The 16,693-nt window shown below is 52.6% G+C and overlaps 2 protein-coding genes across 6 annotated transcripts in view; both read left to right on the top strand.

Annotated features, from left to right (window-relative positions):
- The window catches only part of SH3TC2 (SH3 domain and tetratricopeptide repeats 2), a 317,636-nt gene extending 314,876 nt beyond the window's left edge, over nt 1-2,760 (top strand). For all 5 annotated transcript variants that reach the window (XM_083872091.1, XM_083872087.1, XM_083872085.1 and 2 more), the window contains one exon: nt 2,751-2,760. The gene's annotated coding sequence lies outside the window, so the exon portion shown is untranslated. The remainder of the gene's footprint in view (nt 1-2,750) is intronic.
- Nucleotides 1-16,693, top strand: part of SH3PXD2B (SH3 and PX domains 2B) — a 78,388-nt gene that overhangs the window by 52,116 nt on the left and 9,579 nt on the right. Inside the window, exons 6-9 of the mRNA XM_083872096.1 lie at nt 4,276-4,301; nt 13,014-13,151; nt 14,474-14,578; nt 16,369-16,486. Coding sequence (XP_083728222.1) covers nt 4,276-4,301; nt 13,014-13,151; nt 14,474-14,578; nt 16,369-16,486 — 387 coding nt within the window. The remainder of the gene's footprint in view (nt 1-4,275; nt 4,302-13,013; nt 13,152-14,473; nt 14,579-16,368; nt 16,487-16,693) is intronic.

Below are 16,693 nucleotides of genomic sequence, written 5' to 3'. Positions count from 1 at the left end.
TTCTGACTTTTTTCCTCCTCCTTCCACCATTGCTCCCAGCTGGGCAGGATGTCCCAGCCAGGAGAGGAGCTGAGACAGGAGCCTGGTGGGTGGAAGAGGGAGGTGAAGCTTTTCCCTCATCCCCAAGTTTCCTGTGTTCTCCAGCCTGGAGAGCCCACATCAAACAGGAGGGCAGAGGGAGGTGGCCCTGGTTTCCACTGGCAGTGACAATTGGTGGCTTTTGTGATGTGGATCCCAGGCCAGCAAGCTCTGGACTGGAATTCCTCCACTCTTTCCAACTCACGGGGCTGCCCAGAGTGAGGGGTCAGAGTGAGGCTGAAACAAGAGGAATTTGTGAACAGCAGTGAGGGGAGAAGGAGAAGAAAAATGGTTATGGAAAAAAAAAGAAAAAAATCTCTGGAAAGTCAGCAACCTGGGGGATGTGGGATTTCTCTCCTCCCTGTTGGACGGAAGCCCTGCAGCTTCAAAGAACAAAAATCATCAAATTCCTGCTCCCCACGTCTCTCAGCAGGTCTGAGCAGCACAGGATGCTGAGGTGGGAGGCTGCTGTGTGCCCCCCCTCACCTCCCAGCCACCCTTTTGCAGTTCAGAGCTGGTTTTAACCACAGCAGAGGTGCTGGAGGGAGGCTGGGCGAGCCTGAAGGGCTGGGCACGGAGCCACTGCTGAGTCAAGACATTCAGCTGCTCTTTCCTCCAGCTGAACTCCAGCTGTGGGACATGAGGTTAACTCTGTAGAGAAGCAAGACCCTAATAGTTATCAATAAGTGATTAATATTAATGATTAACATGTTATTAATATCACCAAGCAGTTATTTATTTGTTTTCCACAGTTACAGGTGGGCTCTGGTGGGGAAGGGGCTGTTGTGGTGCTGCTCCCAGAGGCACCATGGGGATAGGATGTTCCCCTGGCCAGGAGAAACAAATCCAATCCAAAGCATCTTTCCCTGGGTTTTTTTGGGGGAGCTGAGCATCCGCCATGTATAAAACCTTATAAAAGTGGCCAGGAGAAACCTCTTCAACCCAAAGCATCTTTCCCTGGGATTTTTGTGGAGTTGAGCATCTCACCATGTATAAAACACTAATAAAAGTGGCCAGGAGAAACCTCTTCAATCCAAAGCATCTTTCCCTGGATATTTTTTGGGGAGCTGAGCATCCTACCATGTATAAAACCTTATAAAAGTGGCCAGGAGAAACCTCTTCAATCCTAAACATCTTTATCTGGGATTTTTGGGAGCTGAGCATCCCACCATGTATAAAACACTTATAAAAGTGGCCAGGAGAAACCTCTTCAACCCAAAACATCTTTCCCTGGGATTTTTTTAGGGGGAGCTGAGCATCCCATCATGTATAAAACACTTCTAAAAGTGGCCAGGAGAAACCAATTCAGTCCAAAGCATCTTTCCCTGGGATTTTTGGGGAGCTGAGCATCCCACCATGTATAAAACACTTCTAAAAGTGGCCAGGAGAAACCTCTTCAATCCAAAGCATCTTTCCCTGGGTTTTTCAGGGAGCTGAGTATCCCACCATGTATAAAACACTTATAAAAGTCATTGGTTTGAGCTCAGTCCCTGCTCTGGGATGGAGGGGCTGCAGAAGGCACTCCAGGAGCTGTTGCTGGTGAACCAGAGGCCCAGGAGTTGATGGATGTTGGTTTGGATGAGGATTCTTGCTGGATTGTGGCTCTGGGGCCGTGTCCTGCTCTCCAAACAGCTCACAGCCTGTAACACAGAGCTGTTGGGTTTGCATTTCTCCTGATGCCAAGTGCACACACACTCACCAGGAGTTCCAAACCAGCCTCCTCCTCCCCTTCCTGCTGAGAACTGGCTTTCCTTGGTGACAGCAGACAGAAAATACCAAAATCCCTGCAGAAACCTGCTCAGTGCCAAGTCCCTGGACAGAGCACTGGGATTTCTGAGCTGCCAGGGCAGGTTCTGAGCCTGAGGCTCAGCTTGGCTGACTCTGCAGTGGCCCTGGAGTGTGGGGACAGGGGCTCCTTTCAGTGCAGCTGGAGCATTTGCTCCACATCCCTTGTCCCAAACAAAGGGCTCTCTTGTACCCCATTCCCCGCCTCCAGCAGTTCTGCAAACATCTCAATGCTCAGGAGATGAACCCCCTCCTGACAGCTATTTTGGTGGCATTACTGGATTACAGCAGCATTTTATTTTTTTTTACAAGAGAGGGTTGAGTTTTATATATTTTTTTATATGAGGGAGATGTTTTCCTGGAATGCTGACCTCAAATCCATCCCATTTGACGTGGCTCCTGTGTGGGTTTGCAGCAGCTGAGGGTTGTTTTCTTTGTGTTGGTGCTCCAGACCTTCACCTATTCCATGAGCTGGAAGGGCAGCAGGGTCAATGCTGAGGTCCCCAAAGCCACATTTGGGGACACTTTTCTCCTGTGAGTCCCACTGCAAGGTGGGTTTTTTTCTTCCCTGCAGCTCTGGGACCTGCCTGGCCCAGCAGCCACCAAAATGTGCCTTAGGAAAGAGTTTATAAACTCAAACCAGCTTGTAACAACTCTTCTTTAGACCTGAGTTTGTAATTAATGACCTAAAATTGGCATTTCTGGCCTGAATTATGACCCTGTGAGTCCATGAAGAGTTTCAGTGTCCCCAGCATCGTGCAGTGAGCAGTTTAATGATTATCTTACTTTATTTTTAATTTCCCTCCCAGTCTGCTCACTGTGCTGAGTCCCTGTGCTCCCCACCTCACTCCTCCCCACCCCAGGATCCACAGGGATCCTGCCTAGAGAAGATCCTTGAGAAACCTGACTCTCTTTTCCTAAAAAAAAAACCAAAAACATGGCAGGGGGATTGTTGAATGTGCCAAGAGTTCTCCATGTATCAAAGTTTCCTTTCAGGGGATTATGAGGTTCTTGAAGGGAACTGAGCTGAGCTCCCTGAGCTTGTGGAGTTGGCTCAGAGCTCTAAGTGAGGCTCCAGTCAACCCTTCAGAGCAGCTGGAGGAGCATTCCTGGCTTTTCCCAGCCCTGTGGGGCTGCTTGGTGTCCTCCTGTCACAGCTGGGCATTGATACCTCATAACTGCTGTGGCTGCTGGGGAGAGAAATGAGATTTTCAGTGGAAGGCAGAGTGGTTTTCTCTTCTCCTCTGCTGGAGCCATGAGTTTCCAGCGAGCTGTGGATGTGAGTTTTGCTGCTGCCCTTCCCTGCTCCACGGGGATCCGAGGAGGAGGAGGGAGTTTATTGCTGTTTCCTGTCTTGTCTGAGCTCCTGTCCCCTCTGAGCTGCTCGGGCCAAGGCTGCTGCTCCTCCTTCAGACCTGCAGCTCTTTGTGTCCCTGCCAGGAAACATCCCAGCAGCAAAGTGAAATTGCAGCTCCTTCCTTGCCCCCTCAGTCAGAGGGAGCAGCCAGGGAGTGAGTTACAGTGATGGCTTTAGCAGGAGGCAGGGGAGACTCACCAGGGATTCCTGTCAGCACCAGGGTGCCATTCCCACCTGCTGAACTCCAGCCTGGCTTTGCCTCCCTTCCCTCTCACACCTCTGACCTGGGGGAATTTTAATGGGGTTTCTTAATTATCTCTGATTTAGCTCTGCAATGCTGCCTGTGGTGAGAAATTTGGGATGTTCTTCTGCCCCACAGATCCCTCTGTTGGTCTCTGCTCCTGGGACGTGGTTGTTCTGGTTTTTGCACAGTCTGAGCTCTCTGAACTCAACAGGCTCCAGTCTGTAACCATGTTCTGTTTATTTGCACTCCAGCCTTGCTTTGCCTCCTTTCCCTCTCACACCTCTGACCTGGGGGAATTTTAATGGGGTTTCTTAATTAATCCTAATTTAGCTCTGCAGTGCTGCCCGTGATGAGAAATCTTTGGGATGTTCTTCTGCCCCACAGATCCCTCTGTTGGTCTCTGCTCCTGGGATGTGTTTGGTGTTCAGGTCTTTGCACAGTCTGAGCTCTCTGAACTCAACAGGCTCCAGTCTGTAACAGTGACCTGTTTGTTTCCACTCCATCTTTCTGCATTTTATTTCATTTTATTGGTTCTCCCTTGAGTAGGTGCCTGAGGTGGCACCAAGTGGCTCAGTGGAAGATTTAAGGCCAGGCCAGCACCCAAAACCCACAGAGGGAAGGACAAAACATTGAATTTGTAAAGAAAAAGAGGGGAGCAGGGGCTGTTTGCAGGGTGGGTGATGCCCATGGAGACATGAGCTGGTGGAGGGAGCTCAGTGGCCCCACCGGAGCCCTCCTGGCTGGGTTTGTCACTCAGCCAACACCCCAGCTGTCCCCTCGCTCTGCTGACACTCTTCCTTCTCTTTTACAGGGAGCCCATTGGAAAGAAGAAGTCTGGTAAGGACTCCTTTCCTCTCTGCTGCTTGCACCAGCTCCTCCTTGCACCCACAGCCGAGCTGTCCTGCTGTGGGGTGAGGCCCCAGCCCCATGGAGGGACCCCCTCCACCCACTGGGACCCCACTGCAGCCTCCAGGCCCCCCATCCCTCATCCCCTGAGTCTCTGTGGTGCTCCCTAAGGTGGGGCAGATACCCACAGCTCTCCCCTCCACTCCTGGAAGGTGTTGTGCCCACTGCTGGACCATCCCCTCCCTGCCTCATGCCTTGTCTCCCCTTGTCCTTTTGTTCCCCATCAGGGATTATCCAGAGAACGGCCTCTTTCCTGCACAGAGGTACTAACAGCTGCTCCTTGCTCTGCTCTGCCTTTCCCTGGGGGGACACTGCTCAGCTGGGCTGGGGGCAGGAGGCTTGTCACCCTGGCCACAAGCTGTCACCTCCCCCGTTGGCTTTCTGTGGTGGCTGGTGGCACACAGGGGGCTGGGGCTTGGCTCTTGGTGCAGCTCCACGGGCAGGGGACGTGCCCCAGGTCCTGCTGAGGGTCTGCAGGGGTGGGGATGGTGAGTTTTAGGAGGGCAGAGGAAGGTCTGAGCTGCCTGGGGGGCACTGTGGGGCTGGAAGTCTCCTGGTGCAGCAGGACCAGGGTTCTCCCTCACCATGGCACCATCTGGGAGCCTTGGCTGGGCCTGGGATGCTCCACCTTTACTCCTCCTGATATTTCTGGGTCTGAGAGATTTTCAGCCTGCTAGCAGCTGCTGATTTATTCCCAAGGAAAAAAAAAATCAAGAAAGTTTCTTCTCAAAACAATCCTGGCAAACAACTCTCCTTCCTCAGAACAATCCTTCTCCAGGTGGTGTTTTGCTGTTTCTCTGGTTTAACCAATGGGATTAAAAAGATGTTCCTATTCCCCAACCATGTTAAGTCTGTATGGGAATACCTTATAAAAGGCAGTAAGAATGAGACAATAAGGCCTTTTTTCTCTGCTCTTTGCCTTCTGAAATATTTGGAGTCTCTCATCTGTCTTTTGTGTCCTACAATGACAGGGGACATCTCTGAAAGCCCTCCCTGTTGCTGTGGTTTTGGGGTATTTGAGCTTCCCAAAAAGAGCAGGAGAGAGGAGGGGAAGAGCCTTTGATTCACGAGTTAAGGGGGCATCTTTCAGCTCCTGGAGCTGCAGAAAATATAAAAAATGGGGTGAGGCTCTTTGGGAAGGAAGGTCTGAGCTCTGGCTGCGTGGAGGTTCTGCTAAAATCAGTGGTGGGAAGGATTTGGGGCAGAGAACTGGCACTGCCATCAGCTGTGAGAGCAAACTCACCTGGAGGTGAGGGGGCTCCTCTGGCAGGAGAGAGGAGAGGCACAGGAGGAATCAAAGATTTCATTCCAATGGATTCCTTTTCCCATGGAGCTGCAGGTCACCCCTCCCCCAGGAGCTGGGGGTGTCCCAGTGTCTTCACTGAGGCTGCTGGGGGGATGCAGATGGAAAGGTCTGATGTTGGTTTTGATGTGTCCTCATGGGCTGAGTGCTCTGCTGTGGGACTCAGAGGATTTTACCAGGAATGGTTAAAATCATTTTCTGCTCAGTCTCTGTCTGCTCTCTGTTCAAGCAGGACATTGGGAAGGAAGGGAGGTTTTTTTTTCCTTTTATTTTTTTCATTTTAAAGCTCTCCTGAGCCATTTTCAAGCCCAGCCTGGCTCTGTCCTGAAGTGCTGGGGATGAGAGAAAGGAAGGGTTGAGAAGAGAAAGCAAATTTCTGCTGCATAACTCAGTCCAATGAGGTCAAAATTGAATTTAAGGACGCTGCCTGTTAGAGAGGCAGGAGTTCTCCATTGAGAAGGAAGAGTTGGGATAAAATCCAGGGCAGAGCCTGCTCTCCAGGGCAGGATGGGCAGCAGCCACCAGGGAAAGGTGTTTGTTCTCAGTAACACTGCACAGGGCTGGTGCCTCGTGCCAGACGTGCTCAGGGATTCATCTCACTGCCTTGCCTCGCCTTTCCTGGCAGCACAAACAGGATTTGGTTCAGCTGCTGCCACCCCAATTCCTTCTACACCTTGAGGAAATCCCTGATGGTTCACTGGCTCCTCAAGCCAGGCCTGATTTGAGGTAGCAAATGTGCAGCAAAGGCACAAAAAAACCCCAACAATCCTTCAGTCCAGGATGTCCCCGAGGAAGGGTCATCCAACAGCTGCTGACAAGCAGAAATCACGAGGATTTTCCAAGAAACAATTTCCCAATTGCCAGAGGGGGGGGGTTGAACTGCTCTTGAGTGGTGTTGGAAGGAGCTCTGAGGCCCTGGCAGCAGCAGGCTGGGTTGGGAAATGGGATTTGAGCAAACACTGGGATGCAGAGTGGGTCAAAGTGCTGCTCCTGTGCTCACCACGAGACTCAGATGACATTTGGAGTTTCGAGGAGGGTTTGGGAAATAAAACCTCCCTTTGCTCAGCTTTTTTTACCAGCACTGGTAAATCCCACCTGCCTGAGCCTGGGGCGTGGGCTCTGCACAGATTGCAGGGGGTGGATTGTTCCCCAGACTTTGGGGCTCTGCCTTGGCCACTGATTTAGTGGATGTCTAAAAGTAGTCGTGCCTTCAGTCCCCGAGACTGTTCTGGGTATTTCTGTTCTCTCAGTTGCACAGAAAGCACAGATGGAGAGCCAAGGGTTGGTGCAGGAGAACCTGGAGCTGCCTCCAGAGTTTATATTTGGGTGGAGCTGCCCAGGGAGGCTGGCAGAGACCTCAAATGCCCCTTTGCTAATTTAGTTTTTGCTGCTTTCTTGTGTGCCCACGTCCCTTTTGCTGTGCTGTGGGGTGTCCCTGCAGTAACAGAGAGACCCCAAACACTGTGGGGTCTGAGGAGAGGCAGAGAAAACACAGCAGCCTCGGGGGAGCTCTCTGAGACTCCACTGCTGAATGGTATTTCCATGTGGTTGCTTTCCAAATTCTGGAGGAATCCCTGGAGAGATGAGAGGGTTTGTAAAGAATTCAGCCCAGTGTTCAGTGGGAGCAGGAGGAGGATCCCCCTTGCAGAACTGATCATCCCAAACCCCTGGGATCTGGAGGAAGAGGGGTGTCCTGGGAACTCTGGATCTGATCCACACAGGCAGAGGAGGAAGGGGCTTTACCCAAAGAATTACATTTTTGGAAGAAGGGAAAGGCTGGAGGCTTCAAACCCAAATAGCTGTGCCCCTGACTGAGTGCTGAGCTCTTTGTTTCCCTCTGGGAGCACCAAAGTCCCAACTCTGCCAGAACTCCCTCACTTTTGGCACTGGCAAAGCCAGGAGCTGGAAAGGCTGGAAACATCACAATCTGTGAGATTTCCTGCTGGGTTTGTCCATCTCACCCCTTGGGTCAGAGGCCACGTTTGTGGGCAAACAAAACCTGGAGGGATTTTTGGGCTGGCTGAGAGTGAGGTCAGAGCTCTGAGCAGATCTGGGGTGAGCTGAGTGTCCCTCCTGCCTCCAGGCTGAGCATCACTCCTGCCAGCCCAGCCCAGCCCAAGGGCCTCAGTGGTGCCTTGACTTGATGGATTCCCCTTTTCTTGGCCGTGAAATCATCATAGTCACAGCTGAGGATGCACAGTCTGACTGCAAACCCCCTCTCCTGTGGGACAAATCCCTCCTCCCCTCCCAGCTGCAGAGCTTTGGTGCTGTCTCCCACCTCCCAGAGAAGCTATTTTGGGCAGCTCAGCTCTGGCCCTGCCCAGGATGCTGTTGCTCACCCCAGGGTGTGTTTTTGTGGTTTAAAGATGATTAGAGCAGGTGAAGATGCTCCCAGAATTAACTCCTACCTCTTCCTCCAAGCTCAGCTCACCACTTCTCTGGGCTGGTTTAATGGGTACATTGGAGGATCCGGAATTGGCTGCTGAAACTCCAAATAGCCTCAGAGGAAAAGGTGTAATTACAGCCAGGGAGGCAGAGAGGGGAGTATTTACCTCTTCCTACAGTTGTTATTCTTCTCTCAGGGGCTGGGTAGATCCTCAGATCCCTTTAGGCACAAACCTTTAATTGAGCTGCTGGAACAGCCAGTCCCAGCCTCCACCATTCACTTTGGGGGGCTGTTTTTAACTCTGCTGCCCCACCTTTGGGTTTTGGTGTGGGGAACCAGATCCTGTGCATTTGTCCAGCTCACCTGGAGCTCTGCAGAGAGCTGTTTATAGCAGATGGACACAGACAGTTTCCTTCCTTCTCCTCTAAATAACACCCGTGGCTCATTTGGAACCTTGGTTGTGGTCTGGCACTCTCAGAACCAGCTGGGAGAGAGAGGTTGTGGCCTCGTGGACAGAAGAACTTCTCCAGGAGGCAGCAGAACATCCTGGGAACCCTGAGGACCTGCCAAATCTTGTCCTTTGGGGTGAGGATGAGGTTTCTCATTCTCTGAAACAGATTCTCCCCTAGGAAAGGTCTGTTGAGGGGCTGAGACCTCTGATGTGACTGAGGAGCTCCTGGTGCAGGTGAATTTTCCATGAAAACTCCTTCCTGGCATGAGGCTGAATTAATTTGCTGCATTTCACCCAGTTGTCCCAAGGAATCCCCTCCCTCTGTGGAATCTCACAGCCCTTGGAGCCTGGGAGGGGATTGTCCCCTATTTCTGCTGTGCCTGGCCCAGGTGGGAATTCTGCCCTGCCAAAATCTGAGGCTCAGAGTAAAGCACAGGCCCTGTGAACTCAACTCAGCACCTGCAATCAGGTGTGTGATTCTTTTGTATAATTTTTTATCATTTTCAAGATTCCAATGACCTCAAATAATCCCCTGGATCAATTGAAAAATACTCCAATGACCTCAAGTAACCCCTGTGACCTCAAGTAACCCCGATCAGGGCCTCAAATAACCTCAAGTAACCCCTGATCAATAAAAAAAAATACTCCAATGACCTCAAATAACCCCTTAATGCCCTCAGGTAACCCTGACTAGGACCCCAATGACCCCCAGAAATCCCAAATGAACTAAAATAAACTTTACCAAGGACCCAAATGACCCCCAGAAACCCAAAATTAACTAAAATAACCCTTACCAGGGACCCCAATGACCCCCAGAAACCCAAAATTAACTAAAATAACCCTTACCAGGGACCCCAATGACCCCCAGAAACCTCAAAATTAACTAAAATAACCCCTACCAGGGTCTCAAACCTACAGAAACCCCAAATGAACTAAAATAAGCTTTACCAAGGACCCCAATGACCCCCAGAAACCCCAAAATTAACTAAAATAACTCTTACCAAAGTCCCCAATGATCTCCAGAAAACCCAAATGAATTAAAATAACCCCTACCAGGAACCCAAATGATCCCCAGAAACCCAAAATTAATTATAATAACCCCTGCCAGGGACCCCAATGACCCCCAGAAATCCCAAATGGCCTCAAGTCACCCTTACCAGGGACTGCAATGACCTCACACACACGTTCACCAGGAGTGGTTGAATGAAATGCATCTCCTCATCTTCCCCCCTCAGCAAAAGAACATTTGGCCAAATTGGTCCCCCTTTGGCATAAAATTCAAATCAGAGAAGTTCCCGTGTCTACCAAACCCTCAGGAGAGACATTAAAAACCATTTCAAAGCTGTGAACACCCATCCCTTCACCCACCAAATTGTTTGTAAAATTAACTTTCCTCTCATTATAGTGGAGTCTTGGACAAGAGTGTTTTTTTGAGATTTTTGTGCTTCTTGGAGGTTTTTGGAGGCAGACAGGGGTCCTGGACAAGAGTTTTTTTGAGATTTTTGTGCTTCTTGGAGGTTTTTGGAGGCAGACAGGGGTCCTGGACAGGGTTTTTTTTGAGATTTTTGTGCTTCTTGGAGGGTTTTGGAGGCAGCTGGGGAAGTGCTGTGGTTCTCTGGGTTCCTGAGTGCCCCGTGCCCGGTTCATGGGGATGTGACCCAGGGAATTCCCAGCTGGACACTGAGCCCTGGCAGTGTCCTCCAAGCCCTGGCCCGTGGGGAAAGGGGACTGTGCTCTGGAGGGGACACTGGTGTCTGTGGCGTGGGGACGGATGTGAGAGGCTGTTGCATTTCTCTGGGGGATGGTTTCTCCCCAGGACCCGTGGTTATCCCATGGTTACCGTGATTATCCCGCAGCTCTGCTGGTGTCCCGGTTATCCCGTGGTTACCGCGGTTATCCCACAGCTCTCCCAGTGTCCTGGTTATCCCATGGTCACCGTGGTTATCCCACAGCTCTCCCAGTGTCCCGGTTATCCCATGGTCACCGTGGTTATCCCACAGCTCTCCCAGTGTCCCGGTTATCCCATGGTCACCGTGGTTATCCCACAGCTCTCCCAGTGTCCCGGTTATCCCATGGTCACCGTGGTTATCCCACAGCTCTCCCAGTGTCCCGGTTATCCCATGGTCACCGTGGTTATCCCACAGCTCTCCCAGTGTCCCGGTTATCCCGTGGTCACCGTGGTTATCCCACAGCTCTCCCAGTGTCCCGGTTATCCCATGGTCACCGTGGTTATCCCACAGCTCTCCCAGTGTCCCGGTTATCCCGTGGTTACCGCGGTTATCCCACAGCTCTCCCAGTGTCCCGGTTATCCCATGGTCACCGTGGTTATCCCACAGCTCTCCCAGTGTCCCGGTTATCCCGTGGTCACCGTGGTTATCCCACAGCTCTCCCAGTGTCCCGGTTATCCCATGGTCACCGTGGTTATCCCACAGCTCTCCCAGTGTCCCGGTTATCCCGTGGTTACCGCGGTTATCCCGCAGCTCTTCTGATGTCCTTGTTGTCCTACACTGCTCCTGGTGTCCCGGTTATCCCACGGGTTACCGTGGTTATCCCACAGTTCTCCCAGTGTCCTGGTTATCCCATGGTTTTCGCGGTTATCCCACAGTTCTCCCAGTGTTCCGGTTATCCCATGGTTACCCCAGTTATCCCATGGTTACCCCAGTTATCCCATGGTTGCCCTGGTGTCCTGGTTATCCTGCCCTGCTCCCGGTGTCCCAGTTATCCCATGGTTATTGCGGTTATCCCGCAGTTCTCCCGGTGTCCTGGTTATCCTACACTGCTCCTGGTGTCCCGGTTATCCCATGGTTTCTCCGGTTATTCCGCCTTTCTCTGGGTGTCCCGGTTATCCCACGGTTACCCCGGTAATCCTGCCGTTCTCCCAGTTCCTGGCTTATCCCACAGTTCTCCTGGTATCTCGGTTATCCCATGGTTACCCCGGTGTCCCGGTTATTCCGTAGCTCTCCCTGTGTCCCAGTTCTCCCATGGTTACCCCGGTTATCCTGCCTTATCCCGCAGTTATCCTGGTTATCCCATGGTTCCCCCGGTTATCCCAGGGTTACTCGGTGTCCCGGTTATCCCATGGTTATCCCGGTTATCCCATGGTTACCCCGGTTATCCCATGGTTATCCCGGTTATCCCATGGTTACCCTGGTGTCCCGGTTTTCCCATGGTTAACCCCGGTTATCCCATGGTTATCCCGGTTATCCCCGAGTTATCCCGCCTTATCCCGCAGTGCCACCTGCCGCCGGTCCAGCTCCGTTCCCGGCGATCCCGCAGCTCCCGGCTCTCCTGTTTCTGGCCGCAGGAACGCTTTGTTCCCGCTGTGTTCTGTCCCCTCTGCTCCTCCTCGGGATGGTCTTTTTCCCGTTTTTCCTGCCGGGACACTGGGCTGTGCAGCAGGAGGAGCTGGGCAGGGAGCGGAGCAGAGCAGGGGATGAACACAGTGGGGCAGAGAGGACAGGGGATGCTGTGGGGACAGGGGATGCTGTGGGGACAGGGGATGCTGAGAGGACAGGGGATGCAGAGAGGACAGGGGATGCTATGGGGACAGGGGATGCTGTGGGGACAGGGGATGCTGTGGGGACAGGGGATGCTGAGAGGACAGGGGATGCAGAGAGGACAGGGGATGCTGAGAGGACAGGGGATGCTGTGGGGACAGGGGATGCTGAGAGGACAGGGGATGCAGAGAGGACAGGGGATGCAGAGAGGACAGGGGATGCTGAGAGGACAGGGGATGCTGTGGGGACAGGGGATGCAGAGAGGACAGGGGACACTGTGAGGACAGGGGATGCTGTGGGGACAGGGGATGCTGTGGGGACAGGAGATGCAGAGAGGACAGGGGATGCTGTGGGGACAGGGGATGCAGAGAGGACAGGGGACACTGTGAGGACAGGGGATGCTGTGGGGACAGGGGATGCTGTGGGGACAGGAGATGCAGAGAGGACAGGGGATGCTGTGAGGACAGGGGATGCTGTGGGGACAGGGGATGCAGAGAGGACAGGGGATGCTGTGGGGACAGGGGATGCTGCCCTGTCCTACAAACACCTCCCACCCCGGCTCTGGGGATCTTCAGCCTGGCTGAACCCACTGCAGGTTCTGTGTTTTGGGCACAAGAGGGGTCCCCAAAACCCCAGGCTGCCCAAATCGAGGGATGGTCAGGACTAGGCAAAAAAATGGGTAAAGGGGAATGAACAGAACTCAGCAGGGATTTGGAGGAGGTGGGCTGGCTGTTCCCATCGGGATGGGAGAGAAAAGGAAGATCTGTTGCCGTGCTCTGTCCCTAAAGGAGCTGGTGGAGGTTGCTTGGATGGGATGCTCTGGTGGGCAGCAGCAGAAGGTCTCACCTGGCTGTCCCCACCTCACCTGGCTGCTGGTTTGATCCCTCTCTGTCCTCCTTAACCCTCTGGCTCACCCCTGTCACGCTGGGGTCCCTGGGGTGTCCTGGAGCTGCTGGGGACAGCGCTGACCTGGCACATGGGTCGGTTCTTGTCCCCCCCTGTGCAGGAGGAGCTGACTGTGCCTTGGCCGAGCCCCTGGTGCTGGAGCAGTATGTCGTGGTGGCCGACTACCAGAAGCAGGAGAGCTCGGAGATCAGCCTGAGCGTGGGCCAGGTGGTGGATATCATTGAGAAGAACGAATCAGGTACAGGCAGCAGGGCTCTGTGCAGGGTTCTGGGGCTGAACAGGCTCTCAGGGTTCTCCCGAAGCAGAAGAGCCCCCAGGCAGCCCATGGTGAGCTGAGGTGGGATGTGGAGGAAGCAGCTCTGCTCTCTGAGTGTGGATGAGGTTTTGGGGGTGGTTTCCCCTCGTGCTGAGCGCCTGGCACCGTCCGCCTTCATCAGTGTGAACTTTGTGTGAACTTCTTCTTGGCTGATGTATCCTGAGGACAAAAACCATCCCTGGGCTTGGCAGGCTGGTTTTAGTGACAGAGTGGCCATGAAAGCCCCCTTGGTGCATTCACAATCCCTGTGAGCAGCAGCCCCAGCTCTTCGCTTGCTTCAAAACTTAAACTTGCTCTTAACCTCTGCAAAGGGACTGAGCCCTGTCCTGGACTCACCTTCTGGAGGATTTATTCCCTGAAGCTCACAGAAGTTTTTTTCTGGGGGGAGTGAAAATAGATTGAAAAATAGATTTTAAACATTCTATAGAGCTGCTCCCCAGAGGATCAGTTGCACCAGCAGCTCTGTTTGAGAACCAGAGAAATAAAAGCAAGCCTGAAGCAAATGAAACGATTAGCACAGCCAGCTCAAAAGCTGTGGAGAATCATTTATTTATCAAAGGTCAGCCTTGCTTTTCCCTCCCATGCAGGTAGCTGATTCCCTCCCCAACCATCTAGTTATCTTTCTAAATGACTCACTGAGGGGGTTCTGAGGGCAACACTCAGTCTTTATTTTTTTCCCCCCTAAAGACACAAATTGTGCATTTAATAACGAACAGCAAGCGTTGGTTTTGATTGGACACACAGAGGGGGACCCAGAATTGCTTGTGGCCTCTCTGGAGCTGCCTGGGCTTCCACTGGGAGAGCTGATGTTTTAAATCCTGCATTTGCTCGTAGCTTTTCAGTTCTGCTGTTTCCACCAAAAGCAGAGAAGGCGAGCGCAGCAGGACTCGGCTGTCGATTCACACGCAGGGTATTCATCTCTGCTAATTAGCCCAGCCTTGCTGACCCGCACTGAGGGAAAATCAGCCATGAAGGGGCAGAAAAAAACACAAAAGCAAATGCAGTGGCTGGAGCCATTCAGCTCTCAGAGCCTCTCCTGATTTTCCTGGGGAGGGAATTGGATTTTTAGATGTCACTCAGCTGCAGTTCTCCTGTGCTTGGCTCTGCTCCTTTGGGGTCAGCCCAGTTTCCCGTGGAGGTGCAAGATAGGGGTCACAGCCCCCCAGGGATGTGATTTGGAGGGAGGGAAGGAGGTTTTGGCTGGTGTGAGCCCTTGGCTGAGCCTCCTGCTGTTTTCTCCTCAGGCTGGTGGTTTGTGAGCACGTTGGAGGAGCAGGGCTGGGTGCCAGCCACCTGCCTGGAGGCCCAGGATGGAGTCCAGGATGAGCTCTCAATGCAGCCTGATGAAGGTAAGAAGCTGCTGGAGGCATCTGCCCCAGCTTCCTCTGCTGGAAGCACTTCATCCCCCTCCCTGGGGGAGGAAAAACCCAGGAACAAAACCTGGGAAAAAAGGGATGAAACCCCAGGAATGATCCCCAGTGCTGCAGCAGGACACCTGTGGTGCATCCACTGGCCTTTCTGCTTATCCACAGAGGTGCCACCTCCAGGGAATGCTCACCCCAGTGCACCCTTTTAGCCCAGGGAGCTGTTTTACCTGTCCTGGAGGAGGAGCAAAGCCCAGGGCCTTGGATAGTGAACATGAGCTCAATATGAGCAGAACAGAGTGGGAATAACAAGGTTCCAGCCTGTCCCTGGCCAACACATCCTTCCCAGTGACCCCAGAGCAGAGCAGGACCTGGCTCAGCCCCTCATCTGGGTGTGCAGGGGGCTCAGCCTGGGGAGGGCTCCAAGTGAGCAGAATCTCTGTGCCACTCTCTGTGTCAGCCCTGTCTCCCTCTGGAGCTGAAGTTCCACCTCCTTACGTGCTCTCTTGTCCTTCTCCTGCCTGCCCACCCTGCTGTCCCCAGTGCCATGGAGGTACTGGTCCCTGCCCAGGCACCTCGGCCGCCGCCGGACCCTTGGGGACTTGTACACCACTGGATGGGGTCAAGGTGCACCACACAGAGAACCTTCTTGGCTGCCCCTGTGTTGTGTGTGCATGTTGGTTTGCTGTGCATGTGTCAGCCCTCAGGGTGGGCCCTTCCTGCTCCTCAGCCTGCCCTGAGGCTCCTCGTGTGCATTTCCCTCTCCTCTCTCAGCTGCTCCTTCTCATGGCTTGTTTTGGGCTCAGGAATTGCAGTTCCTGCTTTTCCCCAGCACACAAGTGCAGAATTCTTGCCTTAGTTCTTGGTTTAACCATGAGCTCTGGGGTTTGTGCCTCAAGGTGGGGTCAGGAGCAGAAGAGTCACCTTGTCTTGCTGGATGTGACAGGACATTCTCTGCTTGGTCTCCTCTGCATGAAGGGGGTGGGAAATCAGACCCTTCCAGAGCTGTGCCACTCCCAGAACACAAATCCCACATGGTGGGGATAGGGGGATGTCCAGAGAGGTGGATTTGGAGGCAAATTTTTCCCCAAATAGCCTTTACCCTGTTGTGACACTGCTGAAGCACATGGAATTATTTCCCTGTGTTTCTTCACAGAGAGAAGGCTGAGGGAGAGGGGAGGATGGAGGGACCCATTTGTCTGACATGTCTGCATGGCTTTGAGGATGTTTCTCCTTCCTCCTGAAAGGAAAAACATCCACATCCCTCCTTAACACCCCTTGTCCTGGTGGACAGGACAGCAGGTTCTTCTCCAGGCTCCCCACATGGCTTTGACCAATGTTCTGGTGAAGTTCCTACAGATCTGCTGCTCTAGAGCAGTTTGAGGGCACCTCTGTGTGCAGGGGGCTGCCCCCTCATGCCTGTGGGATTTCTGTCCCCTTACAGAGGACATTTCCTCTTTAGAGACTCTGAGAATGAAATTTGAGCTGGAATGGATGCATGGAAGAATTTCTGTGATGAGCTGTGAAGTCTTTAACCCTAAGGGAAAGGATAAAACATTTTAGAGAACTTCCTGGGCCAGAGTAGCTCTCCAAAGTTTACATTTCCAAACACATTTCACTGTCATTTCCCTTTGAGCAGTCGTGTATCTCTGTGTGTGCTTGCACTTCAATGACAAAGAATTACCATTTGTATGAAGCACTTCATGGCCATTTTTCAGCTGAGGGCAGTTCCCACCAAAGAGTTCCTCCATGAAACTGCTGTTTCTCCCCAACAGAGGAGAAGTACACGGTCATTTACCCCTACACTGCCAGGGACCAGGATGAGATGAACCTGGACAAAGGGGCCGTGGTGGTGGTGATCCAGAAGAACCTGGAGGGCTGGTGGAAAATCAGGTACTGGCCCATGTTGTGTTTGATCTTCTTTTTGCCAGGGATTAAATGCGCCAGATTTCTTGTTTGGATTGTTTGGATTCAGATGTTTATTAATTCTTATCTCTGTTACAGTCTCACAAACCATGAGTTCTACAGCACTTCTAGGTAACAACCTAAAAATGGAGCCCCGTGTCTCTCTCTACAAGGATAAACTGTCCAAGGATAAAC

This window comes from Zosterops lateralis, assembly GCF_965231275.1.
Source record: "Zosterops lateralis genome assembly, chromosome: 14".
NCBI lineage: Eukaryota > Metazoa > Chordata > Aves > Passeriformes > Zosteropidae > Zosterops > Zosterops lateralis.
Note: the sequence above shows the minus strand (reverse complement) of the source record. Positions and strands in the feature narration are given on the sequence as shown.